This window comes from Piliocolobus tephrosceles, chromosome 3 (genome assembly GCF_002776525.5).
Source record: "Piliocolobus tephrosceles isolate RC106 chromosome 3, ASM277652v3, whole genome shotgun sequence".
Lineage (NCBI taxonomy): Eukaryota > Metazoa > Chordata > Mammalia > Primates > Cercopithecidae > Piliocolobus > Piliocolobus tephrosceles.
Window position 1 is genome coordinate 160,778,871 of NC_045436.1, and position 24,645 is coordinate 160,803,515.

At 45.8% G+C, this 24,645-nt stretch overlaps 1 protein-coding gene across 1 annotated transcript in view; it reads left to right on the forward strand.

The window, feature by feature from the left end:
- Window positions 1-1,883: 1,883 nt before the first annotated feature.
- LGI2 (leucine rich repeat LGI family member 2) overlaps window positions 1,884-24,645 on the forward strand; it is a 30,571-nt gene continuing 7,809 nt past the window's right edge. Inside the window, exons 1-7 of the mRNA XM_023223046.1 lie at window positions 1,884-2,174; window positions 4,105-4,176; window positions 6,107-6,178; window positions 8,159-8,230; window positions 14,089-14,160; window positions 15,173-15,342; window positions 21,410-21,574. Coding sequence (XP_023078814.1) covers window positions 1,978-2,174; window positions 4,105-4,176; window positions 6,107-6,178; window positions 8,159-8,230; window positions 14,089-14,160; window positions 15,173-15,342; window positions 21,410-21,574 — 820 coding nt within the window. The 5' untranslated portion in view covers window positions 1,884-1,977. The remainder of the gene's footprint in view (window positions 2,175-4,104; window positions 4,177-6,106; window positions 6,179-8,158; window positions 8,231-14,088; window positions 14,161-15,172; window positions 15,343-21,409; window positions 21,575-24,645) is intronic.

The window sequence follows — 24,645 nt, forward strand, 5'->3', positions numbered from 1 at the left end:
CCTCTTAAGGCAAACGTCTTTCAGGTGCGCAGCACACACATCCATGATTGTGGGTCTGCATGTCTGTTGCCCTCCCCGGGCTGTGGTCTGTGCCCTCAGCACTGGGGCTTGCTGAGTAAAGTATTTGTGAAATGCATGCCCACACAGCAGTGAGACTTAGACACAGCAGCCAGTTGTGGAGTATGATCCCCCCGGCCATGTCTTGCGTGACCTTGGGCAAGATAAAAACTTCTCTGAGCTCAATGTTCCCATCCATAAAATGGGAGGACCCACTTCTCAGGACAGATGCAAGAATTAAATGATGATAAATGCAGACTGGTTTGCACTGATGCCAGGTGCTGGATACATGGCCACCAGCAGGGAATGTCTAACTCCCTCCGTGAAGTTGCCTACACAAAGCTCGCTTTCAATTCCTGAACCTCTTTTGGTCAGTCTGTGACCCCCATGTAACCGGTGTAGTTACTCTTCTAGGTTTGTCTGTTCAGCTAGACTTTAAGTTCCCTGAGGACAGGAGCTGTTCCTTTGTTCCCTACCACAGCAGCCAGCCTGATACTGTCCTCATGGATCTTGTCAGCGGATCACCAACAGTAATTGCTGAAGAAGCAATAGTATGATTCCTATTTTTGCATTGGATACTGCCTTTTCAGAGTAGGTTTTAGCATCCGCAATGCTTTTCTTTGGTTTGCAGCTGGACAGTGGTGCTGTGATTCCCTTCTCCGAGCAGTTCAGGCTATTAGACATTCTTTTGCTTCTGCTTTAGCCATTTTCTTTGATTTCCTCAGCCGCACACTACCTGTGTTAAGATTTCAGCTCATTGCTTCAATGAGTTGAAGAGGGGCTCAGGAGGGCCCAGTTAATGTAGCCCTTCAAGGCTCGGAGCCCCATCCTGCCCAGCCAGGAGCTGCTGGACCACCAGCCATTCAGGATGCTTTCTGGACGTCAGCAGCCTCATCAGTAAATTAAGGATATAAGCAGGACCTGCCTCAAAGGGTTAGGAGATTAAAATCACAGTGGCTAGGATGTATCACACCCTCAATCTCTACTCACCCTCCTCTGATTGGGGCGGCTCGTGGGCAGCTGAGCAAGGGGAAACTTTCCCGGGCTTTCCAGCTCTTTAGCAGGCAGCAGGCAGGGCCCAGAGCGCCGGGCGTGCAGGCTGCAGCGGCTTTGCTTCCCCACGTTCCTCCTATGGGGAAGGCTGGCTGGCTTCAGTAACCCCTGGTGCTGTGGAAACGGGAGCCAGACCTCACTGCCCCACCGCAGAAGGCAAGCAAAGACATCCCCGCTGACCCCACTGGCAGCATGCACTTCAAAATTAATAAAGGCTGCTCAAAAGTCTCTCCTTTTCAAAGCACCTAGGGCTGCCTCCCTCCCCAGTAATCAAGCCGGTTCTCCACACTCCCTGCTCCGACTTTATTCATTATTTGTCTGAAGGGAACCCAGTGCCCTCCCCAGATTATACCCCTGGAGGGATTGCAGGCATCGGATCCTCCACCGCTCAGCCAGGCCCCGACGGGGTCTCCGCCGGGTTTGGCCCCTCCCCCAAGGTCACCCAACTTTTCCCTCTGTCCCCGCGCCCGGCCCGGGGCGGGAGGGGGTGGCGAGGTGGTGGCCGGGTGGGGTGCCACGGGGGCGGTGCTGACCCCCTCCCCCGCGGGGCGGGCCCCGCCATGCATTATTCATTGGTCAGAGCCGGGCTGCGGGCGCGAGTGCTGATGTCAGGCAGGCGCGAGTGCGGCGGGCGCAGCGGCGGCGGCCGCCCAGCAGCCCGGGCTCGGGTGGGGGGGCGCCGAGTGGGGGTGGCGGCCAGCATGCTGCTAGGCTGCGGCTCGGCCTCCCACACCCGCGGCGCCCTCGTCCTCGCCAGCAGCAGCGGCGGCAGAGCAGCGAGCGGCGCCCGCGTCTGCAGCGGCGCCGGGTCCGAGCGCGCGGCGCGGCGGTGGGGGTCGGGGCCCGGGCCAGGAGCCGGGACTGGGCATGGCGCTGCGGAGAGGCGGCGGCGGGGCGCTCGGGCTGCTGCTGCTGCTGCTGGGCGCAGCTTGCCTGATCCCGCGGAGCGCGCAGGTGAGGCGGCTGGCGCGCTGCCCCGCCACTTGCAGCTGTACCAAGGAGTCCATCATCTGCGTGGGCTCTTCCTGGGTGCCCAGGATCGTGCCGGGCGACATCAGCTCCCTGTGAGTGGGACCCCTCCAGCCCCCATCCCGCCCCGCCCCACCCTGCGTCCGCCGCCGCGAGGGAGTTGCCTCTGGCGCCGGGGCAGCGCGACCCTGACCCACTCCCCAGGCCCCTTGTTTGCCTTTGGGTGGGGGGCGTGGGTGGAGTGTTGGCCCCGGGGAGGATGTTGAGAACTTGAGCCCCAGAATCTGGAAACCCAGACAGGTCCCTGTAGCAGTGTTTCTCAGAGTGTGGCCCACGGGCCACTTGCATCAGACTCACCTGGGGAAGCTTGTGCCAATGCAGAATCCGGCTGCTCTGAAGCAGCCTTTGGAGTGGAGTCCTGGAGTGTGCATTTGACGTCCCCGGGAGACTCAGGGGTGCATTAAAGTTTGAGAGGGTGTGTGTGTATGTGTGTGTGTGTTTGCGGGTTGAAGTTGTGTGTGCAGGGGAGTGCATAGGAGCAGCTGAACACGACCTGATTGAGTGTAAACTGGGAAGGGTGAGGCCTCACTGCCCCACATCAGGTCTGGGGCGAATGTTCCTCCCGTGGCCTCCTCCCGACTTCTCCACATTGCAGGTTACAAAAAGCCGAGGTCAAGGCATGCAGGCTCTGCGAGCCCGAGGGTCCGCCCCACGTGGCCTGGAAGAGAGGTCACAGAAGGCTTGGCAGAGGTTTGGGGCATGTCGGGCGCCTAGCCCAGTGACCAAGTGCTTTGAAATCAGCTTTTCTTCTTGCCCTGAGGTCAGGAGGGCTTCTTGCCCCCTTTCTCCATCACACAGTTGTGTCGGCTGCTTTTCTCAGCAGCAAGAACTGACAGGAAAGGGCTTCACATTATGTATCCACCTGCCGAGGTGCTTTCACCCTGCCCTCCCCTGGCCACTCAAGCCAAATGACCAGCTCTCATAAGGGTGGTGGAAGAGGCTGTTGGGCTGTATCTTTACTGCTAGGACATGTTTCCTGCTAAGATCACTCTCTTGTTCCAGGCCAAGATGTCTGGGTGCCCATTCAGTGGTGGAGGCAGGGAATCCCCGAGGTGACGTTGCTTGTGCTCAAGATACTTTCTTGTGTCCAACGCTCCCCAGCCTCCCACCCAAGGCAAATTGTAGGGGCCTGGACCCAGCAGTGAGGGGGTTCCCGTTTGCACTTATAGAAAGTCAGAAGAGTTTGGCTGGTGGGAACAGAGGACATTTTTGATTCTTAATATTGCCAAGTCGGGTGACATGGAGGATTCCAGAAATTACAGTTCCCCTTATTAAATCCTTCAGACCAGCAGCTGCTTAATTGACCTGCATGCGAACTGAAGGGAATTCTGAAATAATGTATTCAGATCCTGCTGTGGCCAGAAAGGATAGGGGGCCTGGGGGCAGAAATAAAGCCAAGCATCTTGTCCCCTGGTTGACCGTTTCATTTGGCAGATGGCACTGCCTCTCCCCACACAGGGGAGTTCAGGTGTCTGTGAGTTTTTCCCCAGGGCTTTCATGGTGCATTTAATCAGAAGTGCTCCGACTGTCTTTCAGAGATGGGCTCCCAAGAGGAATGCTGAATCCTACCCCAGCGTTTCATAGGCCAACAGTAACGCAGTGTCTACACAAACGGAATCATGGGCAGAGTTCAAGTGAAGCGATTATCCATTTTCAGGCAAGGGCCTCCTGTAGTTAGGAAAAGGAAGTGAAGGGATTGATTTAAACTGACGGAGATAATGTCTGTGGAAGGAGCTGATGGGAAAGGTTTCTGTTATTCAGACCAGTTTTCATATTGATCTGATTCATTGGGAAGTGGCTTGTCTCCTCATTCCTACCCTGGGAAAGATCCCGGGCAACTGTGCTGTGCCTCACTCCTGAGAGTCAGGGTTTGAAGTACAGGCGGAGGCAGAGGTCGATTGCCCACCCTGCCTGGCACTTCCTAAAAGAAACCTAGGCCTACTTTTGTTCATCTTTTGCCCATAGGAGCCTGGTAAATGGGACGTTTTCAGAAATCAAGGACCGAATGTTTTCTCATCTGCCTTCCCTGCAGCTGCTGTGAGTATGTTAAGTTCCCTCTGCACAGTGGGGGCCCTGCAGTGCCATCCTTGAACTACTGTCTCTGCCTCTTTGGTATCAGCCCTTCCTAAAGTACCCCAGCTCCGTGAAGAGACCATGGCTGCCTCATGGTGTTAATTTACCCTGTGATGTCCCCAGCAAAGCACTGAGGCTCTCTGCTCAGCTTTCTTTCCTTAGTTTGATACTTGTTTTCTTCAAAGACTTTATTGTAGATCCCAACACCCAGATCTAGTAAATGGGGAGGTAATTGCATTGACTCATGACCTGAACGTCACCTAAATGCACTGTTTCCCAAACACCTCAGTTTAAAAGAAAATTTCATTTTAAAATCTTTTTTTTTTGAGACGGAGTCTCGCTCTGTCGCCCAGGCTGGAGTGCAGTGGCTGGATCTCAGCTCACTGCAAGCTCCGCCTCCCGGGTTTACGCCATTCTCCTGCCTCAGCCTCCCGAGTAGCTGGGACTACAGGTGCCCGCCACCTCACCCGGCTAGTTTTTTTTTTTTTTTTTTTTTTTTTTTGTAGCTTTTAGTAGAGACGGGGTTTCACCGGGTTAGCCAGGATGGTCTCGATCTCCGGACCTCGTGATCCGCCCATCTCAGCCTCCCAAAGTGCTGGGTCATTTTAAAATCTTACTGTTACTCTGGAAATAGGAGTGTTTTTAGTTTGCTGAGAACTTAAACCAGTCAGGCAGCATCCTATGAACTTACCTGCATAATTTTATTTCATCATCACGTCATCCGTAGGATGAAGGCATGCTTATGATCCCATTTGATAGATAAGGAAACTGAGGTTCAGAGAAGTTAACTAACTTGCCCCAAATCACAGCCAAGATTCTAGTCCAGGGCCAAAAGCCCACACTCGTAACTATTCCTCATCCCAGCTCCTCTCTGTGAGCAATGTTCAAGTCACTGTGGTGATGCTCATGCCGTGAGCGGTAACCCAGGCTGGGTAAAGTTTGCTGATGAAAAGAAATGTCCAAAAAGCAGTTTTCAAAAGCAAACCAGTGACAGGCAAAGTATGAGTACACACCTCATTCTTTTGATCTATGTTGGTTTCTTAAATTTGAGATGAGATTGAAATTAAAACAAGCAATGTGCTCTAGAAAAATTTGGATAAATGGAATATAGGAGATCACAATTCATCCTAAAAACCATACTCTTGATACTTTTGTTCTTGAAATGTTATATGCCTACTTTTAACATTATACTTAACATTTTAAAATCTGAGGCCTCTTAGAAATGGCAGTGCTATTAAAATATACTTTTCATATACTAGAAATACAATTTTAGGTATTCTTTTGCCAGTAGACTTGGGCGATGACTCAAATAGAAAACTATGTAGTGACAGTCTTCTGAAAGTTTCTTAAGCAAACTTTTTTTTAAAAAAAACTATTTTTATGGGAGTGTATAATACAGTAGAAAAAGTTTTTCTGGTTTTTGTTTTTTCTTGGTCCCAGCTGTGTGACTTTGGTCAAGTCACTTAGCTTCTCTGGGCTTATATTTTCCTAAAAATAGATTTGCATTAGATCTTTTTAGATCTCTAATTTTATGATTGCTTGTGTACCAAAAAACATTCACTGGCTGTTTAGTTGTGCTGAGCATTATAATGTTTTAAAGTAATAGCTATCAGGTCATATTTACTGATAGCTATAGTAAATATAGAGACACACAGGGACAAAAGGAGTAGAGTTCTGGAGATGACAAGAAAATCTGGTCAAAAGGAATCTGCTTGCCATCGTCTCTAAGAGCAGGCTGTGAAAATCAGGTTTCTTACAACAACATCGGTTCTCCTTAGACTAAGAAGAGCTCATGTTTGCCCACAGATCAAAATGTAGCAAAGGAAATAGAAATGGCTTCACCATGTGACTCGAGTTTTACATCTCTGCATTGGAATCTGTCTCTTACTTTCAGATTGCTGAATTCTAACTCATTCACGATCATCCGGGATGACGCTTTCGCTGGACTTTTTCATCTTGAATACCTGTAAGTTTTGTGCTTTGTCTATGTGCTGAACATTTGGTATCTTGGTAGAATTTCTGAATTTGTTTCTGTGCTGGAACAGCATCTCTGCAAGGGTTTAGGGGTGGAGAAAATGGAGAACACCCCATTCTCTTTTCAGCACTGACCTTCTACAGTTTACTTGCTTACAAACATGCTGGGGAAGGAGGAGGCTGGAGACAAAGAGGGGGCGACAAAACAAAGAAGGAGAGATATTCATTCTCTGCTGACATTTAATTTGTCATGTAGTAAGCACAATTGGAAGTTGCGTTGGGTATTTTTACCTCTCGCAAGTAGGCATGGATTTGCTGATCAGCCAGAAATAGAGCTGCAGGGTTCTGAGGGTTACTTACTTTTAAGAAAGCCTCCCTATTTGGGGGGTACAACTTCATGTTGTTCACTCACTGTCCTACATCTCTTTTGCGGTGTCTCCTATGAATTGCTAGTGAGGGTCTAACTTCATTTTATTTTTTTCCTTAAAAAAAGGTCCTTTTCCCCTTTTTTGATGTGCAGGTTTTTCCCCTCACAATGAGCTTTCGTCTTGTTCTGATTTCTGCCTTTTTTTCCTTTCATGTCTTTTTTCCCTTGTAAGTTCTTTCATCCTTGTCTTTGGTAACTTTGTAATAATGTTAATCCTGCTATCAGATGGGATTTCCTCACTTAGCATTCAGAGGGATTTTTAAAGCCTTGTCTCATTATTTTGTCTGAGTTCAACAGGTAGGTATTGGAATTCTAGACACATCCCAGATATAAGAAATCTCTCTGCTGACTTTGTGTCTTGAGGAAAGATGTCCCTGGAGGAATTCTTTCTCCAGAGTATACATAATATGTGTATTCACATAATACTCTGAAATCATCATATGCACAGTATGGAAAGTGTAACAGGACTGCAATGCTAAATCTGACTAGGGTCTATCAAGCACATACATACTCATTGGAGGTAGCAGTTGTAAAGCTATGAGTTTTCTCTTATGGTAGTTCATCTTATGGTCGAGGTTATTGGAGAGGAAGTTGGCTGAGCTCCTCAGTTTATGCTGAAGTGTATTACTGAAAAAACACCTCACTTTTAAAAACCATCACTGAGTTTTCAGTGCAAGAATCAAGAACTAATTCATTGATGATGTTGTGTTACAAAGCGCCACCCATGGAGCATCTCATCGAAGACCCTCTTACATTTGACTTAATACGATGCTGTAAACTAAAATTTAGTTCTCCTTGGTCCTAGAGAATAGTCATAGTGAATTCACATCAATTCTTTCCCACAAAGACCTTAAAGCATGGCCAGTGGTATTATTACAAGATCCCATGAGAAAACCCTGTGGGGTTTTGGTACAGAGAAAGAAGTCTGGTCCCTACTCAACTTCACTGTACTTCCTACTTCCTAGTGGCTTAGAGAGCTTGAGCTTTTCCTGCCTTGTCACCCATTTGCTTGGTGATTAGATGGTGTAGGACACGATAGACTCAAGGTTGCTGAAAACCGTGCTTGACAGAATTCTCCCCCAGCAAAAAAACTTTAATATGGAGATGTAAAACAAGGGACCCCCCTCAAGGGACAGTGACATTAACAGAAGTTTGAATGGCCAGGCACCATGAAATGTGGGATTGAGTAGGGGAAATGTCTGGAAGCGCTCCAGTCTTACAGAGATATGAGAATTTCTTGCCTTTGTATAGTGCTTTCTTCTTTATTTCTCCCCAAGATGTTTTTACCCATGTTGCCAGCTCAGAATTCTTTGAAGACTTCCATGCCGCTTCTGGAAGGAGTGCAGATCACACACTCACATGCACGCATTTTTGCATACATACTGCTACCACATGTAATTTGGTGTAGCTGACCTAGTCTTCAGAGATCAATTCTTATAATTCAGGAATGCTTTCAGATTTTATTCTGAAATCTTACCAACATAGTTTTTTTTAGAGATACTAAGGAGAGAAAATTCATTTTAATTATATAACTTTTCCTCTTAGGTTCATTGAAGGGAACAAAATAGAAACAATTTCAAGAAATGCCTTTCGTGGCCTCCGTGACCTGACTCACCTGTAAGTCCTATGGAAAGTATTGTAAGTCCTCTAATATGTGGAGTAAGATTCGTTTCCTGGAGCCTCTCTGTTTCTTGGCTGTAAGAGTCCCTGAAGGAAACGAATTTCTAGATTACTCAAGAGGCTTCTATGTTGTCAATCAGATACTGGCTCATTGTGAGTACTCACATACTTGTCTTTATTGTCATCTCTATCAACCTGAATTGCAGTTATAGGCCACATGACTGTATGGGAATTAAGAAGCAACCTGGGGTGTGAGGGACTTGTGTTGCTTGATGGAGGAGATGGGAAGAAATTTCTTTTTTTTTAGGCAGAGTCTCACTCTGTCGCCTAGGCTGGAGTGCAGTGGCATGATCTCGGCTCACTGCAGCCTCCGCCTCCTGAATTCAAGCCATTCTCATGCCCCAGCCTCCCGAGTAGCTGGGATTGCAGGTCCACACCACCACGCCTAATTTTTGTATTTTTAGTAGAGACCGGGCCTCACTGTGTTGGCCAGGCTGGTCTTGAACTCCTGATCTCAAGTGATCCACCTGCCAAGGCCTCCCAGAGTGCTGGGATTACAGGCATGAGCCACTGCGCCCAGCCGAGAAGGAAATTATTGTGAGTCTTATACCTGCTTGGCACCAGGCACAGGGCTGGGTGCTTAGTGAGACTTCTCTTCTTCATCTTTCCTAATAATCTGTGAGTCCCCATTTTACAGATTTTGGAACCAAGTCGTAGAGGACTAGGTGGCATGTTGAATCAGAATTAGGATAAAGTGGAATAGAGACATTTTCATGGTTCCTCTCATTTGAATGCAAATCACTTTTTCTTTTATGTTGGATTAATCTGTGATTTCAACTAAGCTCTCTGGTTCTTTAAGAGCTTTCTAGAGATAAAATTAAAGAAATTGATTTGAAATTGGCATACAAAAATGAAGCAAGTACACACACTTAGCAAATGTATAAAATTTATAAAACTAGAAAAAATAGTGGCTGTGTTTATGAAAATATAAAAATACTCATTGTCTTGGTAGGAGCAATTCGTTAGCCAGGAACCAGGTCCCATTTGCATGATAGGTATTTTGAGTTTGAGTAAGATGACATGTCTCATCTCTGTAGTCAGCCTGCCCGCCTTAAAGACAGTTGGGAAAATTGGAGGGTTTTGACTGGAAGTGTTGGGCAGGGATGGTAGTACCTTCAGCATGTGTAACCCTGACTGGTACAGTGTGGACATAGTCATCTAATGAGGAAACCATTCACATCAAGCCCCGATACTGGCAAAGGGGTTTGTCAATAGGCCTAGCATTGATTCTGGAATGCCCACAAGTAGAGGCTCTGCTTAGGTTAAAGCCTATGGGGTAAGGAGATGAGGGCGCAGACGTGGGAGGCCCAAACTTCTGTGTCAGCATAGTTGGTACTGAAGAATGTCCTAGGTCTTCATTTCTTCCTATAAAAGCCTTTATTGTTTTTCAGATTCAACCTAAGTGTGAAATCCCCAGATTCCTGTAGAGGCTACAGTTGTGGGCTTGGAGTCATATAAGCTTGAGTTTAAATCTCAAGGCCATGATTTATTAATATGGCTTAACTTTCTGAGATCAATTTCCTCCTCCATAAAACAGGGATAACTGTACTGATTTCATAGGATTGCTGTACATAAAGGGTTAATGCTTGCTTGAAAAGCATCTAACCCATTACCCACGGTAAATGCTCAAGGCATAGCTGGCATCATCACCATCATCATCATCATCATCATCATCATCATCATCATCATCATCATTCCTTCCCTCCATGCATTAAGAAGTCCCAATTTCCTCCATGGCCCGTCAAGTATCTTTGGCAGTTTGGGTGGCCAGACAGAGTCTGCTAAGGAGACAGCTGTGGGTGTCTGAAGAGGAACAGCTGTGGCCAGATGAGCCTGGTTCCCAGAAGTCAGGAATTAGGGCTTTGTATTTGAGCAAAAGCTCTGGGCAGATTATAAACCCAAAGCCCATGTGACAGGCTGAGTTAGCCCAGATGGCAACTTTCATTTGCTCAGATGGCCATTAGCAGGAGGGTGTGAACAAGCAGGTATCATGCATGGGTATTTGCATATCTTTGTGCAGGTGCACAAAGTATCCTTGGATGCATGGACTTATATACATGAGTGTACATAACTGTGTTCGTCTGCGCATGCTTATGCGTTTGTTTCATGTGTTATTATGCATACATGTGTGCAAGAGGCACCTCCTTTTCTGTGGTATGCACAGAGAACACAAACACAGAGGGAGCGAGGGAGTCCTGCACTTGGGTCCAGAGCGCACAGAATGCATTAGAGAAGAACCAGCTCATCCCAGTGAGTAGGACCACCCTGCCGTCAAGCCTACAAGTCAAGCTTCTCTTCAGCTCTCTAATCTTATTTCTCTGAGTGTCTTCAGAACATCAAGCTCTCGGTGCTCCCCCACCTCATTCTACTGCTTTTCCTCACATCCTCTCCCTTGCCCGGGATGCTGTTTCTTCCGCCCTTGGTCTCTTGGCATCTGCCTTTTCATTCAAAGTCCAAATTAAGTTCTATCTCCCCAGTTAAGCCATTCTCCATCTTCCTCTTCACTCCTGTCATTGGCTTCATGCAGCCAGTACTTTACTGTCTACAATGACCATACTGGTTGGTGCTGTTGCCTGGGTGTTCGTTTTATCTCCCAGCACGTTGGAAGCTCCTGGAGGGCAGGACTTTTAGTGATCTGCCCTTAGCTCTGTTCTTCCCCCAGTGTCTAGCGCAGGGCTAACCCAGCAGTACGTACTTTCTGATTTGCTAATTGATGGATGGCTTCCTTTTTTTTTTTTTTTTTGAGGCGGAGTCTCGCTCTGTCGCCCAGGCTGGAGTGCAGTGGCTGGTTCTCAGCTCACTACAAGCTCTGCCTCCCGGGTTCACACCATTCTCCTGCCTCAGCCTCCCGAGTAGCTGGGACTACAGGTGCCCGCCATCTCACCCGGCTAGTTTTTTTGTATTTTTTTAGTAGAGACGGGGTTTCACCTTGTTAGCCAGGATGGTCTCGATCTCCTGACCTCGTGATCCACCCATCTCGGCCTCCCAAAGTGCTGGGATTACAGGCTTGAGCCACCGCGCCCGGCCTATGGATGGCTTCTTAATGGAATTGGATTTCCCATATGTGTTCTATTCCTGGACAAGTCAGATGACTTTTTTTTTTTTTTTTTTTTTTTGAGACGGAGTCTCGCTCTGTCACCCGGGCTGGAGTGCAGTGGCGTGATCTCAGCTCACTGCAACCTCTGCCTCCCGAGTTCAAGCGATTCTCCTGCCTCAGCCTCCCGAGTAGCTGGAACTACAGGCACGTATCACCATGCCTGGCTAATTTTTTATATTTTTAGTAGAGACGGTGTTTCACCATGTTAGCCAGGATGGTCTCGATCTCCTGACCTCATGATCTGCCTGCCTCGGCCTCCCAAAGTGCTGGGATTACAGGCGTGAGCCACCGTGCCCGACCAGGCGACCTTTTAACGTTGACTCCTCTAGGCTGGAGATGTATTTAGTAATTCAAGAATTTAATATATTGTTTAAAGAATGAATCAATTCACCTCCCTCCCCTTTTAAAAACCTCTAAGCAAAGAGAAGATACCAAGTCTCTAAAGTTCACCCCCGTGCTTACAGAAGTTCCTATTTGGAATTTGCTTGTTGAAGTTAAGCAGCTGATTTTTATCTTTTATGAACTTTTCCAGTGCTTACAGACTCACATGCATAGGAAAAGAGACATAGATCAAGTTTCAAAGCATTGAAGGAGCTGTGCCAATCTGTAACTAAAATCTAGAACATTTGTTTCCAGCAGTCCCATGAAGCCCAAGGGACACGGAGCTGTTAAATAGTTTTAGAAATAAAGTAAGCGCCATGATTTGTAGGCAAAATGAAGTGGAAAGGCAGGTGTTAAGCACTTAGTGTGAGTGGGGTGAATAGCCCATCTAAATAATTGTGCTTTCTGAAATCTAAATTGAACACTTGGAATGTTGCTAAACACTCTGCCTTTTTTTTTTTTTTTTTTTTGGCTTTGACCATTCTGTGGATACTTATCATATCAATACAATAACTTTCAGTTAGCTGAAGTTTTTAGCTAATAACGTTAATTAGCTAAAACATTGTTGTACTTTACTTTCCCGAAAAAGTGACCATCGACCAAGAAAAAAAATATCAAAATGAACACCCCCACTTTTAAAAATTTCCAAAAGCTCTTTCAGAGTAGCTTCAGTCTGTTTACATATTCAGCCTATTTTCCAACACAGTTAAAAATGTACAAATACATCATTTAGAAAAGAAAGGTAAAAGAGTACATGAAACTTTATTTAAATCCATTTGTGGTTATCCAGATGGAAAGGGGCATAATTCAGAAACTATGGGTCTCCCTATATTCAGTTGGTGCCTTGAAGCAAGAATATTTGGACTCCAAGCTTTCTACTGTGCCCAGCTAACCGACTCTAGGTAGGAAGACTCATTTCTTTAATTCATCTTTCTGGGATGGGTCATTATGATGATACAGGTGATGCATTTCATAGATATATTAAATAGGCTGGGGCTGAATTGCTTACATGTTTGTCATTTATATGTTTTGCTGTTTGCATTCATATGTGTAAAAGAAAACAAAAGTAGGCATCAGTTTCTTGGCTGACTCACATTAGAGTGCAGTGCCTGGGGAAATCACAAACTCAGTGTACATCATTTCAACACTCCGCGTCTTTCTACATCAACAGCCCTGCACCGTGGACATTCATCTTCACAGGATGATGACAGGGCACTGCAAAATCCTGAATCATCGGAGAAAGAGTTGATGCTGTGCATTCTAGTCTATTTCCTGGAGGTGGGGTGTGGACTAAGATGTCTTAGAATGATCTTTAACACCACGAGCAAATGCAAAATGGTTTTGGGTCAATCTTTATTAATGTGAAAATGAAATTGATCATAGTCAATCATTCCCTTCAGCTCTAACCTTTAAGAATAAAGGTTAGAGCTGAGTGTTTTTATGTAAAGGAGTTTTTACTGAGTCCTTTCTTAGAGTCACAAGTAATAGAATTCACTTAGATGGACCATTAGGGAACTTCTTGGGACAAGACTGTAAATCTTCTTTTATCACTCTCACTTTGGTGCGTAATACATTAATTCAGCAAAGATATACTGATTACCTGCTGTGTGCCAGGCACTGTTCTAGGAACTGGGGGGGATACAGCAGTGGACAGACATGTGGCTTATGTAGAGGGAGAATACACAGCCAGTAAACAAATAGATAATTAAAATATGCAGTGTGGCAAATGATGGCGGTGCAGGGAAGGGAGCTGTGCAGAGGCCTGCGAAGGTGGTGATACTTGAGGACAGACCCAAAGGAGGCAATGGAATGCCAAATGGATAGCTGGGGAAAGAACATTCCAGGCAGATGACCAAGTTCAGAGGCCTGGAGGGTAGGAGCATGCCTCACCTGTTGGAGGAATAGCAAGGAGGCCAGTGTGGCTGGATCAGAGATCCATTGAGTAGTTGGAGACCGATGAGATGGGGTCTCCTAGGTAAGCAAGAGTGGAGGTAGCCAGGCAATAAAGGGTCTTGCATGCCACTGAAGGAACTTTGGCTTTGATTCTAAGAAGCATGGGAAGCCATCTGAAGCCATCTGGGTTGAGCAAATATACATAAAGAGCTTAAAAAGTGCTTTTTGTAAAAAAAAAAAAGAAAAAAAAAAAGAAAATTTATATTATAATCCAGCATCTCTTATGTTATCTTTGCATAACTAAGCTCTATCTCAGTACTGATGACCAAAGCTGTGCTGTAAGTCAATAGCTTTATCTGAAGGGAATTGAGAGTGACAGGGCATGAGATAATAACTGCATTGCAATGTGACTTTCTTGTTCTAGTTCTTTGGCCAATAACCACATAAAAGCACTACCAAGGGATGTCTTCAGTGATTTAGACTCTCTGATTGAACTGTAAGTAATGAAATTTAGTTTATGTGTTCTTGTCATTGTGCCCCAGTTAATCATGTCTTTCAGTCCCCTCTCACCTTTCTTTTATGTGTTTCTTTTATGCTGTGCCTAAAACTCTATAACAAAGTAGTGCATCCTGGGAAATAGCATATAGTTTGTGTTGTGTTGGATTTTGCCATTTTATACTTAGCACCATGAGGCCAATGGTAAATTGCACATGCTGGGTGGGAGGTCCCCTCCTTGAGATGGCGCGTTCACCTGCTTTATCTTCTAGCATTGCTTCTTACTGGATGTAGTTTTGTTTTTGTTTTTTAGACGGAGTCTCGCTCTGTTGCCCAGGCTGGAGTGAAGTGGCATAATCTCAGCTCACTGCAACCTGTGCCTCCCGGGTTCAAGCGATTCTCCTGCCTCAGCCTCCTGAGTAGCTGGACCTACAGGCGCATGCCACTGCCCCCAGCTAATTTTTGTTTTTAGTAGAGACGGGGTTTCACCATGTTGGCCAGGCTAGTCTCGAACTCCTAACCTCAGCTGATCTGCCCGCCTTGGCTTCCCAAAGTGCTATGATTACAAGCATGAGCCACCGTGCCCAACCTACTGGACGTAGTTTTAACAAGAGCTTGAAGTTTCAATTGTGTTTGTGAAAACTGTCTTCCTACAATATCCTCTTTATGTTGATGAGAACCTCTGTTGGGGGCTGCTCTTCTATCACACGTCTCCCATTTCCAGCATGGCATGGAGACCAGAGCATCTGGAGAGATGCTATATCCTCGCTGAGAGCTCTCTGGACGTTATATAGTTATGCAGTTAAATTCCCGGATGCTGAGGAGTATTAAATAAAGTCAGTGATAGATACAAGAAACAGGAGGCATTAAATACAAAATTTTTTGAACTCCATTTTTAGGGGGTTTTAAATATATCAGGATGTTAATAATTCTGGAGTTTCGTGTTACTACCAAAACATGTCAGACACGTCTACTTCTCTTTGTATGTGTTTGTGTTTTATTTTGATTTTTAGAGATTTAAGGGGTAATAAATTTGAATGTGACTGCAAAGCCAAGTGGCTATACCTGTGGTTGAAGATGACAAATTCCACTGTTTCTGACGTGCTGTGTAGTGGTCCACCAGAGTATCAGGAAAAGAAGCTAAATGATGTGACCAGCTTTGACTATGAATGCACAACTACAGGTATTCAGAGCCTATGTCATCAGACATGGATATCTAGAATAATCTCTTTGTCTTTCTTTTAGACTGTTAACAGAGAGTGGGGAAAGGTGAATATAGAACTGTTTATCAAAATTGTTCTAGAGAAATTTTAAATATTCTAAAGAAATGAATTGATGTGGTAAGGAAAACATCTCAAAAGTTTGGGAGAATTTTTGTTAACTGCCCTGGCTTTAATTTTGCTTCTTTGCAAAATTCAAATTTCTCTAAGGGTTTCATTTTCTTTTTTTTTTTTTTTTTTGAGACAGAGTCTCGCTCTGTCACCCAGGCTGGAGTGCAGTGGCCGGATCTCAGCTCACTGCAAGCTCCGCCTCCCGGGTTCACGTCATTCTCCTGCCTCAGCCTCCTGGGTAGCTGGGACTACAGGTACCGCCACCTCGCCCGGCTAGTTTTTTGTATTTTTAGTAGAGACGGGGTTTCACCGTGTTAGCCAGGATGGTCTCGATCTCCTGACCTTGTGATCCGCCCGTCTCGGCCTCCCAAAGTGCTGGGATTACAGGCTTGAGCCACCGCGCCCGGCAAGGTTTCATTTTCTTAAGTCAAAGTATAAACTTGTGGGTTTGGCAAGAGAATGTTTTCAGATCAATCTAGGTTTCATAGAAGGTCAGTGCAGGGAGGCCTAAATTACTCGGTTGAGACTGTTCTCTTGCTTTAGGAAGATGAAGTTCACTGGACATTTAACTAACAAACACCAGACTTTTTTTTTTGAGGTGGAGTCTCACTCTGTCACCCAGGCTAGAGTGCAGCGGTGTGATCTCGACTCACTGCAACCTCCACCTCCCGAGTTCAAGCGATTCTCCTGCCTCAGCCTCCTAAGCAGCTGAGATTACAGGTGTGCACCACCACACCCAGCTAATTTTTGTATTTTTAGTAGAGACGGGATTTCACCATGTTGGCCAGGATGGTCTTGATCTCCTGACCTTATCATCTGCCCGCCTCGGCCTCCCAAAGTGCTGGGATTACAGGTATGAGCCACTGTGCCTGGCCCAAACATCAGAATTTTAAACCCAGAAATGACTTTCAGAGTCCCATGTAAGAAGAGATAACTAGGTAAATTATAACCAATGGCAAAATAGAAAATAAGAGTTAACGACTAGTTATCAAAAGGAAACAACTCATGTTGAGGGAAAAATGTAAAGAAAGTTTGATTTTGTTTTCCAGGGCCTGCCACAAGCTTTCAGTTTATACATTTTTCAGGTTATAAGATAAAATTAAACTATACTTATATATATACTAACTGCTTCCACTGTCACAACATGAGGCCAAAGGTACTGGTGAGTATCTCCGTTAGAAAGGCTTACGTGGGGTTTCTACAGCTTCTAAAGTCAGAGAGGGGATCAGGCCACTGTATGAAAACCTGCTTACCCGATTTATAAAAATAAACATTCAGGCTGAGAGATGCTGTCTACAAAGCCTCAAGTCATGTCAGGAGAAGCAGCAGGAATGAGAAACAGAAAATAGTTACAGAAACTCAAAAGACACCAAAATTCCAAGAACAAAATATCACATTTAGGCTAGTCCCCGCTACCACCGTCCAACAAATAAACAAAAACCCACAAAGTAAAAATCATTTCTAGGTATCTTTGTTTGTAAATAAGGGACCCCTGCAAGTTCTATTCTTGTCTGATAGACAACCTGAAATCTCACAAAACCGACTTTTTCTTTTATCATCGAATGGGGGCTTATTCAGCTGTGTAATTGGCAGGTGCTCCATAGTCAGCTGAGGCCATTAGGAGGTTAATTTATTGTATTTTAGGGCCAGGGCAATAAATCACAGGTCATAGTCGATAACATTTGCACCAAAAGGTGACATTCAAGACTATTTGGCATTAAATGCTAAATTAAATTAAATTGAATTAAACCAAAGCTCAACCAAAGCTCACTGAGAACTTCTCTCTACCTTTTCTCCATTTTCTCTGGAGAGTTCTCAAAATGCCAAGGTGAAATTTGCAGATTTTCCATTGTTCTCTTCACACCTGGCCATAGCGTGGAGAAACTTTGCTAATCTCTGACAGAAGTAATGGGCTGGAGGGCCATGGGAATAGGAAATAATTTCTATAAGAAAACATATTTTCCGAACTTAGGGCCCTGGGGATGGTTGTAAAAGTGACCCAGGCTCTGAGAATTGTTATTGGAATGGTGGTAGCTTGGAACTGAGGTAACCTGTCCTCATCCCAACATGAAGCAGCAAGAGGCCTTAACACATTTTAAAGCCTTCTCTGTCTTATGCAGTGTTTGTCTTCATGAACAAGCTTCCTCCTAAACTTTAGAAAGTCAGCACTAGGCTTTCTGGTGAGAGGGAGATGATAATTCCGGCTTTGCTGTGGTTTTATCCCTTTAAGACTCACAAACAGAGATGAGGCTCTTGCTGACAGTTTCTTCCATCGGGAAAAAAATGGTGCAATCAAGTTGTGACCCACCCCCAAATATAAGCCCTGACGTGTAAGAACTAGGTCAACAAATTGTGAGTGTTTGGGGTTCATTATCTTCTGTTCAGATCAAACCTCAGCCTCTGTTGCTTCATTAAAAGCTAGATGGGCAGTAGGGGCATGGGGTGGGGGGAACAAATGAGGATGGATGGAAAATGGAAAGCCAAATTCGAGAGTTCATGGTACAGTGATCGTATTCTTGCCAAAGGTTTGGAAAGAAGCACATTTTCTTTTTTTTTTTGAGACGGAGTCTCGCTATCACCCAGGCTGGAGTGCAGTGGCTGGATCTCAGCTCACCGCAAGCTCCGCCTTCCAGGTTCACGCCATTCTCCTGCCTCAGCCTCCCGAGTAGCTGGGACTACAGGCACCCGCCACCTTGCCCGGCTAGTTTTTTGTATTTTTTAGTGGAGACGGGGTTTCACCGTGTTAGCCAGGATGGTCTCGATCTCCTGACCTCGTGATCCACCCGTCTCGGCCTCCCAAAGTGCTGGGATTACAGGCTTGAGCCACCGCGCCCGGCCTAAGAAGCACATTTTCTAAGTACGGTTGTTTTCCTTTTCAACTCAGATTTTCAGGAAAGGGGTGAGTTTTCTCCTGTCTCACTGTTTTTTCCCAGAGAGAGGAAGGTACTGTCCCCATTCTGTTCCTCGGCCAATGCATGTAATTCATACCACAAAGCCAGCGTTGGGCTGTTTCAGATCTTTAATCAGCTCTTGAACCCTTCCCTTCAAGTCTATTTTTAACCACCTCAAAAGTCCCTGTTACCTACCTATGATTCCCTGTGTTAGGTGGGTAATTCACTCAATTCCTTAGAGAAAGTGAATTTTGCATCCTAATTGTCCTGTTAGCTTCCCCTTTTCGGGGCTGATGAAAATGCAAAGAGAAATAATGCATTAATGTGCAGTTTCTCTCCCAGTAGGATCGGTGTCATGTATAATTTATTTTCTGCCAGTGCTATAAATAGCTATGTAAAAATCTGTTGATTCCGCTGGGAGAAAGGCCTAAATTGTAAGAGTCCCACTGACATCATGAACTTAATCCAGTGTGAATGGAAGTGGCAGCTCTTTTTGCAGAGTGCCATTAATATTTTAACACTAGTAAATTGATGTCACATCAATATGTGTATTTCTAAGATCTTTCCACAAGAATGTGCTTTTGCTGTTTGTGAGAAGTAAATTTAATTAGGGGTGGAAGAAGATATTTAAATTCCTCTGGTCCTCTCTCTGATACCCACAAACATATATGCATCAACCATTTGCTTTTCATTCTCTCTCTTTTTTTTTTCTTTTGAGGCAAGGTCTTGCTCTGTCATCCAGGCTAAAGTGCAGTGGCACAATCGTAGCTTACTGCAACCTCAGACTTCTGGGCTCAATTGATCCTTCCACCTCAGCTTCCAGAGCGGCTGGGACTACAGGCATGCACCATGACCCCTGGCTAATTTTTTAAATTTTCAGTAAAGAGAAGGTCTTGCTATGTTAGCTAGGCTGGTCTCAAACTCCTGGCCTCAAGCAGTCCTCCTGCCTTGGCCTCCCAAGCTGCCAGGATTACAGGCACAAGCCATCTTGTGTATCTTGCCTGGCCCCATTCTTCTTTTTTCCTTTTTTTCCTCTTCTTCCTCCTTCTCCTCCCTTTTTTTGGTGGCTGGGGGGTCTTCTATCAAGAGTTAGATTTGTAATTCAAATGACTTAACCATCTGTGTTATGTCAGATAGTATATAGAAAATATGAAGCCACTATGTGGGGAAAATAGATTAAAACAGGGCCACGAAAGGCTAGATTTGTAAAATGCTCTGCACTGTGACAGCTCCTTTTCATCCTGGGATTCTTCAATAAAACCAGAAACTTTCTAGTCTACACTTTAAACAGCCTGCCTTTTAAAGCGAATACTCATGTTTCTGCGAGTTCAGAGTGCAGTAGGGAGGCTAATGGGAGGGAGGAGGTGAGTGAGTGGCGTGCATCGCGGGAGTGCCTAGAACCTTTGGCAGACTCGGATTAGTCGAATGCAACCGGAGATGTAGGAGAGGAATTTATAGCCATCTTGGTTGTAATTAAAAGAAAGCACCTGTATTCTCCAAGTCCTTTCATATCCCCAGAAAAGGGGGCACATGATGACTGCTACCATTTCCCCTTTCTCTGTCTACGTGTGAACACAGAAACCAGCAAAGCCTTGTGCAGTCAACACGCGCTTTCTGGCTTCTACACTTGTTCTGCCAGTGCCAACAGGAGTGAACGGAGGTTCATTTTTTTCTGTTTTTTTTTTTGTTGTTGTTGTTGTTGTTGTTTGTTTGTTTGTTTCATCTTTGACCAAGCAACAATTATTTTGGTGGGGGCTGGGATGAGGGGGAGCCACGACTCTTCCCTAAGTCTTCAAGCAGGCAACTGAATACTGTCATGGTTGCATATATCAACTACTAAGTGATCACCATAGCACTGCAGTATATATTTACATGTACTCTTGGATTTAGTCTTACAGTAACCTTATGAAACAGACACCACCCTCATTTTACAGATGAAGAAAGAACCTGAGGGTCAATTGTCTTGCCAAAGGTCATGCAGCTAAAAGTGGCAGGGCAAGAATCGGAAGCCCAGTTTGTCTTACCTTCGAGCCCCAGCCCTTCACCAGGATGTTCTGTTCTCAACTTGGGGATGGGAAGGTACCCCGTCCACTGGAGCCACTTGTCCATACTCTCCCTCAGTCACCTCCTACCTGTTGGGCTGCAAAGGCAGCCTCTTCTTTTCTCCTCCTTCTACCCACATCTTCATGAACCCTCAGCCTCCATCTCCTTCCCTGTAGTCTTTAGAGTGGGCTGAGAAGCAAAGCCAGTCCCCTCACACTGGTTTAGCCAACAGGTATTCAGTAAGCACCTACTCTGCCCCCAGAATGAAGGGAGGGGCACCTCTAAAAGGTAACATGTATTGAGCACTCACTTTGTGCTAGGCTAAGTGGGTAGGAACCACAATACCCTGAGACCGTAGCACAGGGTTTGGTTTGGTTTCCAGTATTCAGTGTACCACTTGGGGAATGTACCATTCATTCTGAACGTGCAGTGGGGTTGTGTGCTGACAGGTAATCCCAAGCTAGAGGTTATAAGAACTGGAGATAAAGGGTCAGGTAAGTTTGAGAAGCACCACATCAAACAAAACAAAACAGACTTCTTCCCTACAAGGGCTGTTCTGAGAGAGCTGGAAGTACAACATTTTCCAAACTCACTGGACCGCAGCTCCCACCTTGTCACAGCGTGATTTGCACGACAGTTTTGAGAATGTTGCTGTGCAACGTCCTGTCTGTCTTACCACTTTGAAAGCCAAGTCTCACCAAATATGCTTAAAACTCAGATCCTTTAGCCAAACTCGGGAAGCTGTTTCTCCACAGGAAGCTGTAGTAGAAGCTGTGCATTCTGTCTGATAGTCCTGCACAAGCCAGGACTCTTTCTGGAATGTTCCAGAGTAAAATACACTGTGATGTTTGTGTTGCTTCTCTCCTGTCCTCCTCCTCCTCCCCAGTCCTTTTCAGAGCTGATGTGATGATGGAAAGGTGATGGTGGCTGATAATTCCTGCAGGAGGTTTTATGAATGCTTTTCTTTTTAAACACCCGTTCCCAGATTTTGTTGTTCATCAGACTTTGCCCTACCAGTCGGTTTCAGTGGATACGTTCAACTCCAAGAACGATGTGTATGTGGCCATCGCGCAGCCCAGCATGGAGAACTGCATGGTGCTGGAGTGGGACCACATCGAAATGAATTTCCGGAGCTACGACAACATTACAGGTGTGTTGTGGCTTTGATCAGATGTGTTGAACTAATTTCAGCATTCCGCAAGCCCATGGGAGAAGGAACGCCCTCTGTATTGAGGGAGAGCTTGGCCTTCTAACCTGGTTAGAGCTGGGGAACACGTCCCAGCCTACCCTCTGGGTCTCTCCAGTTTTTGTCTTGGTGTGGTCCATTACTGGGAGAGTGGAAACCTCAGGTAGTGATCCTGCTTATTATTGATGACCATTTACAGGTTGCACGTGGTGGGAGGCATTTTCTAGTAGGGGTGAGAAGTCACACTGAGAATCCCTTGTTCTGAGCAGTATGGGAGCCCAGGTCTGTACCAGCTTTGTAGCAAGTAAATTATGCTTTGACTTTCGTTAAGCTGATTGTTAACTAATATGCTAACAAACACACACACGCACCCTATAGCTTGTTCCTAGTGCCCTTTGCTAAGTCCTAGTGATCACTGCTTTCTTTTAGTAAGTACGTACAAAATAAGAATAAATAGATCCCTAAATTAGGCATTTGGGATATGAATTAGTTAACACTTCTTTCAGTGCTGTCATGGGATCCCAGTGCCTTAGCCTTACTAAGTGTGGACTGTCTACTTGTTTTTGAAATAACCTTTGAAAGACTTCATTTATCAACGTGCAATCTGATAATAATACTGTGTAAACAGTGCCACAAAGATCTAATCATCACCCCAGGAGAGAGTTTCCTTTAGAGGCTCCTGATGTGGCCTTAGAGCAGCATTTTACTGTTGCAGCAAGAAGCATATTCAAGTAGAATTTCTGGGTTGGGAGGCTCCTAAAAGTCTCCCAAGCACCAAGGGGCTTCGCAGCAGGTACGGGGATGTGGGGAGGCGGGGAGAGCTGCTAATGAGCCTTATCTCACAGTGTATCTCGGTGTGAGATGTACATCGGATGCTCCGAGGATGCCATTTCAGATGAGCTGGCCACCGTCGGGCCATCTGGCCTCCCAGTGCTGAGCTCACCTTCCGGAGAGTAGCGCTCTTGGAAGTGCAGACTCAGCACAGAGTGGCACAGGTGAACCTGCCGTGGAAGCCAAGAACAAGGGATATGAGGAAGTGAGTCCATGCCCACGTGGTTTTGTTCTTCCCTCTTCGTCCTGACATGGAAGATAGGGGAGGGGAGGATGAGCTGGCCTCTCTGCCTTTTCTCCCCATCTCTAGGGTAGGAGAAGGGAGCAGAACGAAGCTTTGCTGCTTTTTGTTCTTTGTTTTTTTGTGGTTTTTTTTTTTTTTTTTTTCTTTTTTTGAGACAGGCTCTTACTCTGTCACCCAGGCTGGAGTGCAGTGATGCAATCTTGCCTCATTGCAACCTGGAACTCCTGGGCTCAAGGATCCTCCTGCCCCAGCCTCCTGAGTAGCTGGGACTACAAGCATACACCACTGTACCCAGCTAACTTTTTATTTTTTATAGAGACAGGGTCTCACTATGATGCCCAGGCTGGTCTCAAACTCTTGAGCTCAAGGGATCCTCCTGCCTTGGCCTCCCAAAGTGCTGGGATTGTAGGCTTGAGCCACCGTGCCTGGCTGAGCTTTGCTCTTGAACAAGTTCCAGTGCCGATGGTGGCTGTGAGCCTGTGAGGCACCAGGGCCTAGTTTATCCCGCTGGAAGCTCATAATAGCCCTTGGAGTTACATCTGCCCTTAGGTTGGAGGACAAAAGCTCTCTTCTTTAGAGAGAGGAGGCATACATACTAGAAAGAGCTCAGCTTTTGAAAACTGATGCACACGGATTGTACTCCCAACTCTGCCGTGGACTAGGAAATCCCTGTGCCTTTGAGGCTTGGTTTTCTCATCTGGGAAATGGGGAGTGGATGTGCCTCATGTGGATGCTGTGAGGACTGAGTGCACAGAGCAGGCACTTCTCAAAGCTGCCATCCTTTTCACAGCCTTACAAATGATGAAGTCAAGGCTCAGGCGTGTCCAGTCACCCACTGGTTATTCAGGGCTGAGCCCGGGGTTTCTCATGGTTGTACCCCACTGGATTTCTCTCCCAGGTTGACCTTGGTAGGACAGCCTTGTCTTTCTTTTTTCTTCTTCTTCTTCTTCTTATTATTTTAGATGGAGTCTCACTCTGTCATCGTGCTGGAGTGCAGTGGCACAGTCTCGGCTCACTGCAACCTCCGCCTCCTGGGTTCAAGCGATTCTCCTGCCTCAGCTCCCTGAGTAGCTGGGACTGTAGGCACCCACCACCACACCCGGCTAATGTTTTTTATTTTTAGTAGAGAGGGGGTTTCGCTATGTTGGCCAGGCTGGTCTCAAACTCCTGCCCTTCTGATATACGGCAGCTGGTGGTGTTCTTAAATTTATTCATTCATTCCAAAGATTTCTTGAACATTTGCTCTGAGCCAGGCATGTTCTTGGTGCTGGGGACACAGCAGTGAATAAACCAGATAAAATTCTGGCCGGGAGTAATGGCTCATGCCTGTAATCCCAGCACTTTGGTAGGCTGAGGCAGGTGGATCACGAGGTCAGGAGTTTGAGACCAGCCTGGCCAATATGGTAAAACCTTGTCTCTACTAAAAATACAAAAATTAGCCAGGCATGCTGGTGGGCGCCTGTAATCCCAGCTACTCGGGAGGCTCAGGCAGAAGAATTGCTTGAACCCAGGAGGCAGAGGTTGCAGTGAGCCATGATCGTGCAGCTGCTCTCCAGCCTGGGTGACAGAGCAAGACTCCATCTCAAAAAAACAAAACAAAACATAAAAACCTTTGCCCTCAGGAGTTTCCATTCTAATGGGAGAAAGAGACAGTAAGAAAGAATATTCATATTGTAATAATTATCGTAAAAATAATTGTAGTATTAAAAAAAACACATCAGACAGAAATGTGCTAAGGAGGGGAAATAAAGTGAAGAAGGAAGATGTGGAGTACTGTGTGTGGGAGGATTTGAAGGCTTGAGTAGAGTGTCCAGGAGAGGACTCATCAAGAAGGTGCTACTTGAATGAGACCTGTGGAATCGGTGGGATTGGTTCCCATGGAGAAGGGGGAAGAGTATTCCAGGCAAAGAGAGCAGCAAGTGCATAGGTAGAGGCAGGAGAGCATCTTTCCTGTTTGAAG